General features: G+C 36.7%; 1 protein-coding gene across 2 annotated transcripts; it reads left to right on the forward strand.

The window, feature by feature from the left end:
- The first annotated feature begins 11 nt into the window (after positions 1–11).
- On the forward strand, positions 12–12,253 carry LOC149408885 (glutathione S-transferase LANCL1-like). Of its 2 annotated transcripts, none has more exons than XM_089650346.1 (7): positions 12–280; positions 357–539; positions 617–756; positions 1,769–1,910; positions 6,151–6,465; positions 8,378–8,524; positions 9,145–12,253. In XM_089650346.1, exons 1-7 carry the CDS (start codon positions 71–73, stop codon positions 9,325–9,327), a joined length of 1,320 nt encoding a protein of 439 aa, XP_089506472.1. In that variant the 5' UTR covers positions 12–70; the 3' UTR covers positions 9,328–12,253. The 2 variants fall into 2 exon arrangements, with proteins under 2 accessions (XP_089506472.1, XP_089506473.1); XM_089650347.1 differs by having other exon boundaries at positions 15–280; positions 8,378–8,528; positions 9,145–9,329.
- The last annotated feature ends 2,846 nt before the right edge of the window (positions 12,254–15,099 follow it).

The following is a 15,099-nucleotide window of genomic DNA, read 5'->3' on the forward strand; positions in this document are numbered from 1 at the left end:
TAATTTATATTCTAGCCTTATATTAAAAAAATAATATTGTCTTGTTTTTGTTTGTTGTTTATTGTTTGTTATGACGTTTCCTCTCCACAGATTTGTTTGTGCCGGCATATTTGTGTGCGTTATTTTAAGCACAAATATATTTTTTTCTGTCGTACACGGACAGATCATTTTGGCATTAAATAAAAGTACAGATATTACAATGGCTAAACATTTCGAAAACCATATGGAAGAATTTGGTACCGCAATATCCAAGGCATATTTAAATAGAGATTTGAACGATGTAATGTTTGTGTTTATTTGAACGAATATAATATTAAAAAAATATTAGTCTGTTGATAATAATTATTATGTTACAGATCTCCGCAGATTTTAGAAACGTAATACAGTCATACATCAATAATAAAACTGGGGATCTTCTGAAAGAAAAGCGGGAAATATTTTCTAGTGGATGTGTTTACACCGGCTCAGCTGGCATCGCTCTTCTCTTATACCAGCGAGCCAAATACAGCCAAGATCCATCTAGGGATGATGCATTGCGGGTAAACTGACTGTGGCTTAAAGCAGATGGGTCCAATATCGGTTAAAGTGACAAGTAGTAATGGAGTATTAATTGCAGGAGGCCTTAAGCTACGTGGAGGGAGGAAAAGGGAAGAGTGATAAGGCCCCGAGCTTCCTGTGTGGGGCCGCGGGCCCCTTAGCGCTGGGTACCGTCCTGACTTATCACCTGGGGCTGCCACACACAGATTACCTACGCAGGTGGGACAGGGGGTGGCTCGGAAGATATTTCAATTTTATTTTCTTTTTATGTGTAGGCATTCAATTTGTAGTATTTAAATTGGAAGATTTATTGAAATTTTTGATCGTGTGCCTTAATCATTCCTTGCCGGCACTGTACTGATTTGAAACCTCTATAATTATTTCAACATCTCTGTAAATATACTAAGCACAAAGTTCATATTTTAAGCATTCCTCAGCAATACATTTATGTATTGGATAAAATGAATTAACCCTTCAGGCCTCTGGAAAATTGACTGTTATATTTCTTAAAGTTGTGTCAGAAAGTCGGAGCAATTGTCAGTTGTAGCTGGCAGTTTATCGACTTATGAACGCATCATGCATGGACAATGTTTTCTTCTTGTTTTAAGCGCTAATACATAATATTTTACTTATGTCCGTGTGTCCATATTATGTAACACAAATAAAATGATTTACTGTAATAAATCTAAAACTTCAGTGGCTGAGTTGACATCACGTTTGGGTCCCACACAGGCGTGGTGTGTTCAATTCCTCGGCTGGCTATGTCCTCCATCACAACACGAGCAACATTTTCCGCTTACTGTGGTGGTAATAGGAGTTTTTCAAATATTGTCAGGTTATTCGTAACCCAGGAATGAAAAAAATTATTAATTTTTATCAAACATAAAAATGACTAAATCCTAAATGTGTACCAAGTACAAAGCACCGGAGCTTAAGGGATTATCTAGCACCGTAAGGAAAGGGTTAATATTCATTTTGCCTTTTCCAATAACAATCAGCAATTAGTTAACTACAGTTTTAACTGGACATCCTCCATCCATCATCGCTCAGCAGTCAATCATTAAGTAATGCAAAACTGTGAAAGTTAGTATAAAAGGAGCATAAAGAGCATTCGCGGTTTGTTTATTACCTACCAATACCGCTTTCCTTAAATTAGAATAAAGTTGCCATCGTTGACGTACCCGGCTAGAAGAAATGTATTATTTGGGTTCATCTACATACTCTTCATCAGGTTGGAGGCCCTCATGCAGCTGGCCGTGAATCCCTCCACACCGGATGAGTTGCTGTACGGCCGCTCAGGATATCTATTTGCTCTGCTCTTCGTCAACCGGGAGACAGGCCAGCAGATCATCTCACCCAAGAACATTACCACGGTATTGTTTAATTCATATTTCGTTTCATTAATTGAATAATTTTTTAATTAATTAATATAATAAACGATGCCATGTACCGATAACTTCGCAAACAATTTTAATTCAACCAAGCCCACCAATCCGATGACAACAAATAATGCCTTCCAACAGATAAAACATATCTGAAGACAAGCCCTATTTATCACACATCAAAAACTACGAATGATTGGAAAGAAATTACCTATAAAAAATGAAAAAAACTCGCATATTTTAATAGAAGAAAAAAACGAGAGCTCCGGATTAAAAGTTCTTCCAAAACAGAGGTATATAATTGCCTCCCGATTCGATCTGGAATCAACTCCCGATGAAATAAATGGCTTATTGATCTCCCACAATATACACTTTTAAAATTGGAAAAAACAGCGAAATTATTAACGAGAAAATTTGGCCACCATCATAGTCTGAAACTTTATTTTTTAAAAACCAATCTCCACGCTGAACAGAAAAGATAAAACTTCTAAAAATGGATCCACATACAAATAAAAATTATCTACGGATCGTATCTCAGAACTGTAGGTCGATTCGATGGACCAAACACTTTATAAAAGATTTATGCAATACTAATGACATAATCTGCTCCAGGAAACATGGGTTCTACCAACAGAAACAAACGTAGCTCTGAAAAAATGTCAACAAAGATAAGTTATTGGTGAATAGTATTGCCACCTCAAATAATAAATAAAGATTTCTATAAATTCTGGCAAAAAATCTCTTCAGAACTGAAAACTAAAATGAAAACTCCTCCTCTGTCAATGGAGTAAGAGGAAAGGAAAATATCGCTAATGAATTTTGTAACTTCCTCTCTATGGCAGGTGAAGAAGCAGAAGAAAAATCTCTAAATGTAAATTTTAGTTAAACCGAAGGTAATATTACCACTATCCTCATATGGTAGAAAGAGCTGTAAGAGAAATGGCATCAGGACATGACTCAATAGTTTTTGAGCACATTAAGTATGCTGGACAAGCGATTCATCATAGGTACATTATTAAGAGGGTAATTATTCCCATAATTAAATCAACAAAACTTGATCCATCCGTGATCAATAACTACCGACCAATTTCACTCTCGACCGCCGTCGTGAGATTATTTGAAAATATTTTATCGACGGTCGTAACAGACCATCTAGAGACAGAGGATAACCAGTTTGGATTTAAATCTGCACTGTCAACATCTATGGCAATATATTACTTAAAATAAACCATCAGCTATTATAAACTAAGGAAAACGCCAATCTATACCTACTTTCTAGATCTAAGTAAAGCCTCTGATCATTTTTGTCACAATAAACTCTGGGAAAAACTTAGAAAAATCGCAGTTTCTGAAGATATACATAAACTTGGCACATGCATCAAAAAAATGTGGTGAAATGGTCTGGCGAGTTTTCCAACCCATTTTATTTGAAAAGTGGTGTAAGGCAAGAAGGAAGCACGTCTCCACCGCTCTTCAATATATACACTGATGAACTAATTCAAAGACTTAATAACTAAAAAGTAGGTTGCCATGTTCAAGGAGTATGTGTAAATAATATTAATTACGCAGATGATATGGTTCTTGTAGCACCGTCACTTAGCGCATTAAAGAAACTCGATTACACTGCATCCCAATGGCATATGCTAAAAGTCGCTTACAATAATGCTTATCGCCATATATTCCGCCTAACGAGATACTGCAGCGCTACGGAAATGTTCCTAGAGGGACGGGTGCACTCTTTCATAGCGCTTCTCCGCCACCACATGGGAAGCTAATGGCACAGACTACGCCAATCATATAACACAATCATCACTGCCATGGTTGCCTGGATGGAGTCCCCCCTGATGGACCTCTGGAGATGGTCAAATATCCTCCATAAACGGCTGCTTGTATACATTTTTGTGTTTAACAATTTTCACTTCTTTTCTGCATTTTTTTCTTTGGCTACCTTTTTTTGTCTCCACTGTTTTTATTTTAGGTACCTATCCATATATTTTTATTTTTCTTATTATTTGTCTGATTTATTATTTTTTTTTATTTCAAAATATCGAATGTAACTTTACTATTGTTATTATTATTAATTAACAAAAAGCCAATCACCTAATCACCTTTCAGACAAAACATAATATATCCTTATTCCCTAACTTAGCAGTATAGTATGTACATAATTAATTAGTGTGATCTATTTACTAATAATTTCTCAAATTTTTCTTCTTTTTATAATTCTCTAACTTCTCCATCCTCTTCTTTCAACCCAAACTAGCTATACATCATTTTTCTTTTTTATATTATAGTAATGTATAGATTCTAAGTCCGCAAACTGTAAAATTCACCCGCCACAGGGTCATTCCTAGCATGGAGTGTGAAATATCACAAAAAACCACATGTAATCATGTATCAATAAAATAAAATTGTTCATTTGCCACCCTGAAAAAAGTCCAGTCAAGTCAATATAAATTGTCAATGTTTACATCAATGACGCCCAGTCTAATTGACGGTGAATGATGAGAATTTTGATTTTACGGTAAACGGAACATACCTTATAATCTATGCGTTCATAGATGGCGCTAATTTAATTATTTTATGAAAAAAAAACACTTTTTGCAAATTATGCTTCAAAATATTAAGATGAAATATTTGTTTGCGCATGTCCATACGGAATATGAATAAATAATTTTGTATGCAGAAAACTCAGTTTGTTCAAGAAAGGCGTACAAATACAATAATAGATTGAATCATCAATAAAATATTGTTTTTGTATGCCTTTCTTGGTAGAATTGACTTGATTACAAAACATTGACTTTTCTCTACTTTCTATAATTATAATATGCATGTATTTATATATAAACCTTCCCGAAGAAATTCTCTAAAAGATAATGAAAACCCTATCAAAATCCGTTGCTTAGTTTAGAAGAACTAAGCGCACTAACAGTCATACGCGGAAAGCGACCTTGTTTTATACTATTTAGAGAGGAATAGTGTAAATACTTATCAATACATGAAATATCTCCCTCCCCAAATAAAACAGTAAATAGATATAAATTAACAGTTAAAAAAATTGGGAAACTACCATAGTTAATAACGTAGAATAGTTAATGACTTAAGATTAAACACGATCTTCGTTATAATCTACATGTTCATAGATGGCGTTAATTTAATTATTTTATTAAAATATGCTTTTTGCAAGTTGTGCTTGATGATTTTTTTTGCACCTGTACATACGCAATATATGAATAAATAGTTTTGTTCGAATAAAAACTCAACTCATTCGAGAAAGGCATACAAATACAATGTAGTATCGGTGATTCAATCGAATATTTTATTTGTATGCCTCTGTTGAAAGAATTGAGTTTTTATAGCAAATCAATTTTTCATATTCATATTGCGTATGTACAGACGCAAATAAAAAAATTGTCCTAATATTGTAAACCATAACTTGCAAAAAGCGTATTTTGATAAAATAATTAAATTAACGCCATCCATGCACACGTTGATTATAACGAACATCGCGTTTAACCTTAACTTTTTTTAATATAAATTCAATAATTGATAGCTCTGAACTATTTTACTTGATTTCTTTCCATATACCTTGCAAACCAACATCAGGGCAATACGTACCTACCATATTATTGTGACCACTCCGCATCACAATTGTATAGTCCCATTGCCGAATACAGAATTTACTTGATTTCTTTCCATATACCTTGCAAACCAACATCAGGGCAATACGTACCTACCATATTATTGTGACCACTCCGCATCACAATTGTATAGTCCCATTGCCGAATACAGAATTTACTTGATTTCTTTCCATATACCTTGCAAACCAACATCAGGGCAATACGTACCTACCATATTATTGTGACCACTCCGCATCACAATTGTATAGTCCCATCGCCGAATACAGAATTTACTTGATTTCTTTCCATATACCTTGCAAACCAACATCAGGGCAATACGTACCTACCATATTATTGTGACCACTCTGCATCACAATTGTATAGTCCCATCGCCGAATACAGAATTTGAGCAATGATTATAAAGATGTTGTTGACATATTCAACTTATCAATCACAAAATATAAGTAGCTTTTAGTAGAATTACATAATTTTAACAATAGATCTATATCAATAGTCCCAAATCTATATTTTTATATACATCTCAATCTCTGACATATTCTCAATAATTATGTATTGGAATAACTTAAAGGGCGCTTTATTGTTTTGCTAAGGTGGTACAGTTAATTCTGGAATCTGGTCGGACCCGTGCTTTGAGAGAGGGCGTAGCAAAGGACTGCCCTCTTCTGTACCGCTGGCACGACTCAGCCTACCTCGGGGCTGCCCACGGCACGGCAGGCATTCTTCACCTGCTGCTGCAGGCCGGGGACCCCTCCCCCCCAGAGCTGATGGGCACCCTGGACTGGCTATTGGCCCAGCGGTTCCCCGGGGGCAATCTGCAGTCGTCACTGGGTTCGAATGGAGACCGCTTGGTGCAGTGGTGCCACGGGGCGCCAGGACTTGTGCAGCCATTGCTTCTCGCGCACCAGGTATTACTCAGCACCCACTTTTTGATGTCTTTTTAAAATCATTCTATCGTTTATTTATTTTTTACATTTACTCTACTCAGGAGGCCCTTAGAAAAATAATTTCCCTCAGGAGAACCCTCGTGGAGGGTGTTTTTTTGAAAGGAAAGGAAGTTCTGGGAAGGAAAATGGTATGAGGGGTGGATAGGAATCTAAGGGTCAGTGTGAACAGGAGTGAAGGATGAATCCATCCCTCGCACTGCGGTGCAAGGCACATGGATGGAGAGAGTCCAGCTGGTGAGGTCAAAGAGCCTCCCTCAACCAGCCTCTACTGATCCGGCCTACCATGCTGTTTGTGGGCGGAAACATCCACCACCAAGACCTTGACAAACCTCACCTCATGCACCCGGGTACCCCTGCCAAGTCACTAAAGATAGCGAACCACTTGGGGTGACCTATGGCAGAGGTGTTGGTTATCCAAAGAATGGTTACCGTAGCGGTGGTACCTAAATTGTCCTAATTTACTCTTGCCGAAACGACAGGGCTTAAGTGATGTGTTTCTACATAAACTTAATTATTATTTAAAATAAAACAATACCTTAGTAGACACCACTTTTATTTTTTATAGTTAATGCTGGCCAGGTTTCGCTACAACCGTAGCTTCGTCAGGGCTGTATAATATGTATGTAGTAAGTAGGTATTACAGCTTGGGGATTATCCTGTAAAACAAATATCAATCATGTTCAACCTTCAAACTTAACTTTGATTGATAAAAAATGGAACTTTAATGCATCTTTTACCACTCCCACCACGACGGTAATCGGCTGCGAAAATTAGATTTATGCGGAAATGTGTGGTATTATTACGATTTGACTTTAAATGACTGAATTTAAAGGGCCGACCGCGGTGGTAATCAGTTGCGAAAATTCGATTTACACGGGAATAATTCGTATTGTTACGAATTTACTCCAATGATACTACCCGAATTTGAAGGGGCGGCCGAGGAACTCGGACAAACATTCCCGGGTTACGACTAACCCAGACAATATTTGAAAATCTCCTACTACCATCACAATAAGCGAAAAATGCTGCTTGTGTTGTGATGGAGGACTTAGCCAGCCGAGGAATTGAACACACTACGTCTGGGTGGGACCCAAACACGATACCAAGTCAGCCACTGACCGGTCAGTTTGTATTCAATAACAAGCAATTTATAACTGCATTATATATTTTTATAGTTTCAGTATTATGTTATCTCTTTAGGCTTTACCTTTAATGCATGTATATAGTTTTTATTGTTGTTAGATGTCTACCCAATTTAGACAAAGTGATAATTGACATAGAATTAATCACATTAACTAGCAATTTTATATAATATCTTCAAAGACTTGGATAAAGTAATAAAACAAGTGAAAATTATAGTAAATTTAAATTAGGTTGGGTTATTATAGCTTAGGTTAGGTTAGGTTGAGTTATGATAGGTTAGGTTATTATAGGTTAGGATAGGATAGGTTATGATAGGTTAGGTTAGGTTAGGATAGGGGGTTAACAAGTCAGTTGGACCGTATTTATTACTTTGGCTAACTTTGACCCAAGATTATGAATAATATCCGGATAAAGTGATTCTACTCTGTTTTGCAATGGTATACCTTTTTTTCTTTGATTTTCACTTGATTGTCACTTTCAATAATTATTATTTAATGAGCAGGCATCATTCTGCTGACGCACTTGTATCTGATTTCACAATAAGTTTAACGATAATTGAGTTATTTTAAATTTTAGAATCAAATTGAGCTTTAATTTTGTTTATATTAGTAGATCGATGACATGTTGTGGAAGTTTATTCCATGCATAAAACAAAGTGCTCATACATAATAATTGTGGACTGGTGCTGAACATTGTGGATGTTGAAAAGTTCTATGTGTGCATTGTGCAGGTGTACGGAGAGGAGCGCCACTTGCAGGGAGCGTTGCAATGCGGCCGTGTGGTATGGGAGCGTGGGCTGTGCACCAAAGGCTACAGCATCTGCCACGGCGTGGCAGGCAATGCCTACACGTTCTTACACTTGTATCAGGCCACTAGGGTAGGTAGTACTAGTTCCGCTTATGTTGTGACGCATGTTCGCTTGTTAAAATGGGAGGTTGCGGGTTCAATACAAAAATATTATGGCTGTATAGACAGGTTGGTTTTTAAAAATGAAAATATCATAATATGAAGAGACAATGGCCTCTAAATTCTATTTATATGAAATCGATATTCGTAGTGGTTCTGGTGAAATGCTCCATTAATTATTTGACTGCATATACTACAACTGATACCATCTTCACATCGCGCTTTTAGCATTGCAATATCGCACCATAGTCTTAACTGCCCAGAGCCAGTGGGTCTACGGCAATGGGGGAATGTTGTGAGACCGAAGAGGGGGAAGGAGATGGGGAAGAGGATGTTTGGGAAGTACCTGGAACATATCTGGTCACTAAACATAGTTTAAGCCATTTCAAATTCTGAAAAAATAATTTTAAAAAGCCATGTTTGGTGACCAGATCTGAATAGCCAGGTACTTCCCCACCTCCCTCTTCCCATTCACACTACCTTCAGCCTCACAAAAAACTCCAATTGGGGATGCCATTGGTCTTAGGCGGTTGTGAGCAGTTGGAACAATAATGTTTAAAAAATCTAATTCTGTTGGTATCTGTTTTATAGGACCCGCAGTGGTTGTACCGCGCCGCTCGGTTTGCAGAGTGGTGCATGGATGAGCGGGAAGGCACGGAGCAGCACGCCCCCGACCGCCCGGCCTCGCTGTTCGAGGGCCTGGCGGGGCGTCTTTACTTTCTCAACGACATGCTGCACCATCAGACGGCCAAGTTTCCCGCTTACAGCGTCTAGAATGGCAGTCTGCAAACTCTTTACTTGCTTCTGATTAGTGTCTAGATCGACAACCACTTTGAAAATAAATAAATAAAAACACAACTTATCTGGTAAAATAAAAAAACATACATATCGTCCCTTAGCTAACAACACCGCATAAGTCATTTTTACCAACTTTACAGGAGACGAAAAAAACTGTTTATTTTAAAAAATCGGTGGATTTTTTCTGTTATTACTTAAAAAATACCCTAGTTAGAGGTTAAGAAATAATTATTTATACTTACTTTGACAATTTACTTTATTTTAACTTTTATTTTATGACTTGAGCTGTGTTGACTGATATTTTATTAGATTTAGGCGGTGTTGCTTGCGGAAATGTTAGGGAATAAGGTATTAAAAGATGATTTACAAAGAAAAGTTTTTATCAAGAAATATTTCAAAAATAATTAACAATCGTTATAAATAGGTGTTTATAACCTAAATCTTAAGAATAACATTGTTGAGATCAATTTCTCAATTGCAAATTATTTGGTGACACACGAACGTTTACAGCGTACCTAAGTGCAATTATTATTACTATTTTTTATTCTAACAGGAAAATATTTAAAACATAGTCTTTAATAAACTCCAACTAAACAAGATATAATAGTAATAAAATTATAAAAATAAAAAATATATACTCGAAATCTCCAGTCTTTAGCGATTGCTGTGCGGAAGGTCATCATAAAAAGAGTGGCAACTAGATGGTAATACACTTTTTAGGTCTTGCAAATCTTTATACTTCTGATTTGTAATTGGTATTCTAGCTGCATACAATTTCTGCAGGTGATTTATTTTTTTAATGCTGTTAATTGGCGTGGGACGATGTGGTAACGGCTGAAGCTCGTCATCAAAACCATTTTTATACCAAATTGTGCCATTTGGTCTGTATTCTAGCATACGTACATCTGTGACGGCTGGGTCACCTGCTTTTTTACCAGGCCGTATAGATTTATAAATTAATTCTTTCGAAAAGTCGGTAAAAAAGGTATAGTCCAAATAACGAGCTTCGTAAGGCATAGGATCACTCCTAGCGGTTTTAGTAATACCCATGTATTGTTGTGGAAGGTAAATTTCTTTACCTTTTAATTTACACTCTATTGCACTGTGTACGGAATCACATTCCATGTGGGTATGGCCTTTTACCAGGTACTTTTGAGTAATTACAATATTTTTTTCAATCGCTAAACGTAATAAAGCATTGCTTAAGGTAACATAGCGATTTTGAGCACAACAGCCATAGGAATATAAAATCACAGGCAATAATTTCTGGCTCATAACTTTCTCTAGATAGTCTACTAAGCATGAAGCAAAAACAAAGGCTTCAAGTGTGCTATTTGACTCATCGAACCAATAACACATTACTTCTTTAGTTGTTAAATTGTATAATGTAAAATTATGGATGCATAATTTAGTTTTATAATAAATTGCATTAGCTTGAAGATACGGAGCCAATTTTACCGATTCAACATCCTGTGTGAATACATGACAAGCTCCGGACTGTGCAATATCTTTGTCAGTATCTTTCTCTCTCCTGGCTCGATCTTTCTTCAAAAAATTTTGTGCGTATTCTTCATCCGTAATGTTTCCAGTTTTATGACTGCAACAATCGTTACATTGATCTTTCTTCGGGTAGAATAGGCTCAGATTGAGTTTCAAAAATAATTTGTCAAATAATTTACGACCAAGGCATTCTCTACCCTCTAACTCACAATTCTCTTGATATGTGTGGTAGAGCTGTGTCATGTTCGAGAAAATTGGTTCTAAGTATTCTCGTGATGTTTTAGCACGACAGTAATGCGATGGCATCTTTGGAAGATCTGCTAAAAACTTTTCAACATATTTGTGGTCTTCAATTTTCTCTGGATTTCTGCGGTTACTGGTTGAAGTAGACAAATCTGGAGGCATGGTACAGTCTGTTTTTGTCAGCCAATATCTTATAAACGAATCTTTAATGGCAAGAGTGGCCAAGAACATTTTTTTACAGACTTGGTGACGTACATTATCAATCGTGAAAACGTAAGTTCGACTATCAGTTCTTTTGGATGATTTCTGGATTTTTTGTAATTTTCTTTGGTACTTTATTAACATGAGAAGTTATAAATGATCTTTGCTGCTCCCAGTTCATGTTCTTCCAGAAATTTTCAAATAAATATTGCCGCTTTTGTTCGTTATGTTGTCACATGATCTGAGTTTAGATTTCTTGCAAAACATCATCATCACCTGAACTCCATGAATCAATTTCTTCTCCATCCATAGTGTATTTCAATTATTGAGCTTCCTCAAAGAAATAAAATACATTTTGAAACACCGCCCAAGTTAAAAAAGCTGGTTAGTAAACACCGCTTAAGTAAATGAAGATATTCAATAATGATTTCTTTCTATATGAATATTATGTGATAATCAATAAACATTACTGTATTATATAGCTAACCTCTTAATCTTCTATTAAAACATCTTGCAAAGACCTTTCAGCGATAAAACTCACATAAAAAATATAATAATCACGGAGCGCGAAGTACTTTTACGAGAAATGTATGACAGACTAACGACTTGTGCGGTGTTGAGAGGCTAACCGACTTGCGCGCTGTTACTACTTTTCGAATTAAGGCTTCTAATTGACTGAAATCTATATCATGTGACCAATGGTTAGACGCGCAATGAGCAGCTCTATCTATCGGCATTATAATGTGAAAACCGCCAATTTTCGACTTGAGCGGTGTTGTAAGCTAAGGGACGATATTATCTACTTACTTCAAAAACACTGACTTCTAGACACTTCTTATTCATAACATAAAGAATGTAAAAAATAATATCTGTTAATTATATTCATCTTTCTAGTTTAACCTACCTATTATGTTTACGAAGTTTTTGTTGCAAATAAACAAAAAACAGTATAATAATTTACAGTTGTATGTTTTTTATGGTTTGGCTTTTTAGAAATAAAATATAATTATACATCAACTTTAGTGTGTTATCACTAATCAGTTATGTAATCGACCAGCTAGGTCTTTTACACAGACTGTATGATAGGGCAGTGTTCCGCAAAGTGTGCTCATTTGTAAGTGTGCCGCGAGTCCCGCGTCACTTCTCACAAAGTGCTCTGTAAATCGGTCTTTACTTTTCTGTGCGGCGCGGCGGCCGGAGGTGGCGTGGGTGGGACTCGATCGCTGCGAAGTGGCCGTGTGCTACGCCGCTACGCTACATTATCACGTGTGCTACACTACATAAGTGGGGTGCTATTGCTACATTATCACGTGATTGCGCACGAGCTATCGGGGTGCATGCGCGTGACAACATAACATTACGAATTACGACGGCGACGTTGCGCCCGCTTGTTTAGTAGTCATTCGTTAATGCTAGTGTTTGGTTGTGTCGTCGCGAACTTAATTGACTTTTTTAATTGCAAAAAAATATCCCATATTACGTGTATATAATGGATAAATTCGTTAAACGTACCGCAAGTTTGTCAAGTGAAACTAATGATTCCCAAGAAGAAGCAGAGTCAACAAAGGAAAAACCTAAGCTTTTTGATCGGAAATACGATGAGAGCTATGTGCGTTATGGCTATATATATTGCGGTGACGAATCGTGCCCAATCCCAAAATGTCTTGTTTGTAGAGAAACTTTGGCTAATAATTCGATGGTGCCCAGTAAACTTTCACGACATTTAACAACTAAACACCCATCGGTGGCTCACAAAGATAAAGCCTTCTTTCAACGTATGAAAGACCAGTCTAAGAAACAGGTAACTCTCATGAGTTCGTCTTTCAATACATCAAGCAAAGCGCAAAAAGCAAGCTACGTGATCGCTAATATGCTGGTTAAATCGAAGAAACCTCACTCTCTCGTCGAAACTTTAATTTTACCTGTCTGCAAAGAAATTGTCAAAATTATGATTAGCCAAGAAGCCGCTAAGGAAATCGAAAAAATACCTGCGTCAGCAGATACGATCTCACGTCGCATTAATGAAATATCCACCGACATTCAATCAACGTTAATTGAAAAATTAAGGCTAAGTGGAGTTTTCGCGCTACAAGTCGACGAGTCTACTGATATCAGTGGTCACGCGCATCTCATCACAAATGTGAGGTACACGGATGGATATGAAATAAAAGAGGAGTTTTTATTTTGTCTGCCACTACCTGGTTATACCACCGGAGAAGAAATATTCAGAGTAACAAACCAGTACTTCAGTGAACATAATTTGGAATGGCGCAACTGCTTAAGCATTTGCACAGACGGAGCAGCAGCTATGACAGGAAAAATTAGGGGATTTATAACCAGGGCTTCTGAAAAAAATCCTAATATTAAAAATTTACATTGCTTTTTACACAGAGAGGCGCACTGATGACGAAGTCTCTGCCTGATGAATTGTTGTCTGTCTTACAAGAAGTCGTCAAAATTGTCAATTACATCAAGTAGCGACCGCTGAACTCTGGTCTGTTTAATGCATTGTGTCAGGAAATGGGAGCAGATCATCAGTCACTTCTGTTTCATACAGAAGTACGATGGCTTTCTCGCGGAAAAGTGCTTTCTCTGATTTACGAGCTGAAAAATGAGACCCAGACATTTCTAGAAACCCAGGGTTCAGACTTTGCTTCTCTATTTAAAAAAGAAGAATGGATAGCAAAACTTGCATATCTGGCGGACATATTCGCTCAATTAAATGAGCTGAACAAAAAAAATGCAAGGAAGAAATTGTAACATTTTAACGTCTTCGGACAAGATTGAAAGCTTTCGCGCTAAGTTGGTGCTATGGATCAGCCACGCTACCAATGATAGTAACGAAATGTTTCCAAATGTCATGGCTGCCGATTCAGAAAAAAAAGTGCAGGCTTTGATAGTGAAACACTTGGAGCTGTTAGCAGAAAAAATGAACTCATATTTTCCTAAGTGTGACATGCAACCTATGGACTGGGTAAGAAATCCATTTTCGGAAAGCATTTCCCTTGGACATTTACCAATAAACGAGCAGGAAGAATTCATGGATTAATTGGCTTAAAACTGATCGGACACTAAAATTAAATTTTTCTGAAACAGAGTTAGCACATTTTTGGTTCCACGTAAAAAATGAGTATCCACTGCTGTCAAAGCGAGCTATTGCAATTCTATTACCATTTGCCACGACCTATTTATGCGAATTGGGGTTTTCAACTCTCACAACGATAAAGTCAAAGAAAAGAGAATGCCTGAGGACGATCGACGAAGAGATGCGAGCAGCGTTATCAACGATTGTTCCAAATTTTGATCGTCTGTGTTCAGTTAAACAGGCTCACATTTCGCATTAAACATCTTTTCATGTTATATTGATTTTAATAATAAATATTAATAAAATATTGTTTTTGGTAAATTTTGGTTCGGAGTGGCCACGCTTATTACGAATAATTTTTAGAAAAAAACTTTAGATATGCCGTAATTACTATAAAAGGAAACTTTTTGGCTTGGTGGTGGCGGAAAAAGATGCATTTTAATTATCAATTGCGTAAAATTAAAATTCACTTCTCGAACCGATTCGGTGACAGTTCGCGGTCATTCTGTCACTGTTATGTGATAAATATCAATCATAATTACACAAACCCGGCTAGACCAACCCTGCTTTGCCAAACAAACCATTCAAAACCTGGGATGTTTTTTTAAATTATGATGACATGCAGCTTTCGTAGTTTAACCTCAAAGTTCGCTGTTATTCGTAATAAGCCTAGCCAATCCTATCCAAAATTTACCTTGTTTTTTTTTCTTTGGTGTACC

This window comes from Hesperophylax consimilis, unplaced genomic scaffold (assembly GCF_061612785.1).
Source record: "Hesperophylax consimilis isolate HC1 unplaced genomic scaffold, BYU_Hcon_1.0 scaffold_46, whole genome shotgun sequence".
NCBI lineage: Eukaryota > Metazoa > Arthropoda > Insecta > Trichoptera > Limnephilidae > Hesperophylax > Hesperophylax consimilis.

Bases quoted from the DNA above. Each gene is read 5' to 3' on its own strand.
- LOC149408885 (XM_089650346.1), top strand. From the start codon at position 71: ATGACGTTTCCTCTCCACAGATTTGTTTGTGCCGGCATATTTGTGTGC. The intron at 281-356 runs GTAATGTTTGTG...ATTATGTTACAG, and splicing joins TAAATAGAGATTTGAACGAT to ATCTCCGCAGATTTTAGAAA. The intron at 6,466-8,377 runs GTATTACTCAGC...TGCATTGTGCAG, and splicing joins CATTGCTTCTCGCGCACCAG to GTGTACGGAGAGGAGCGCCA.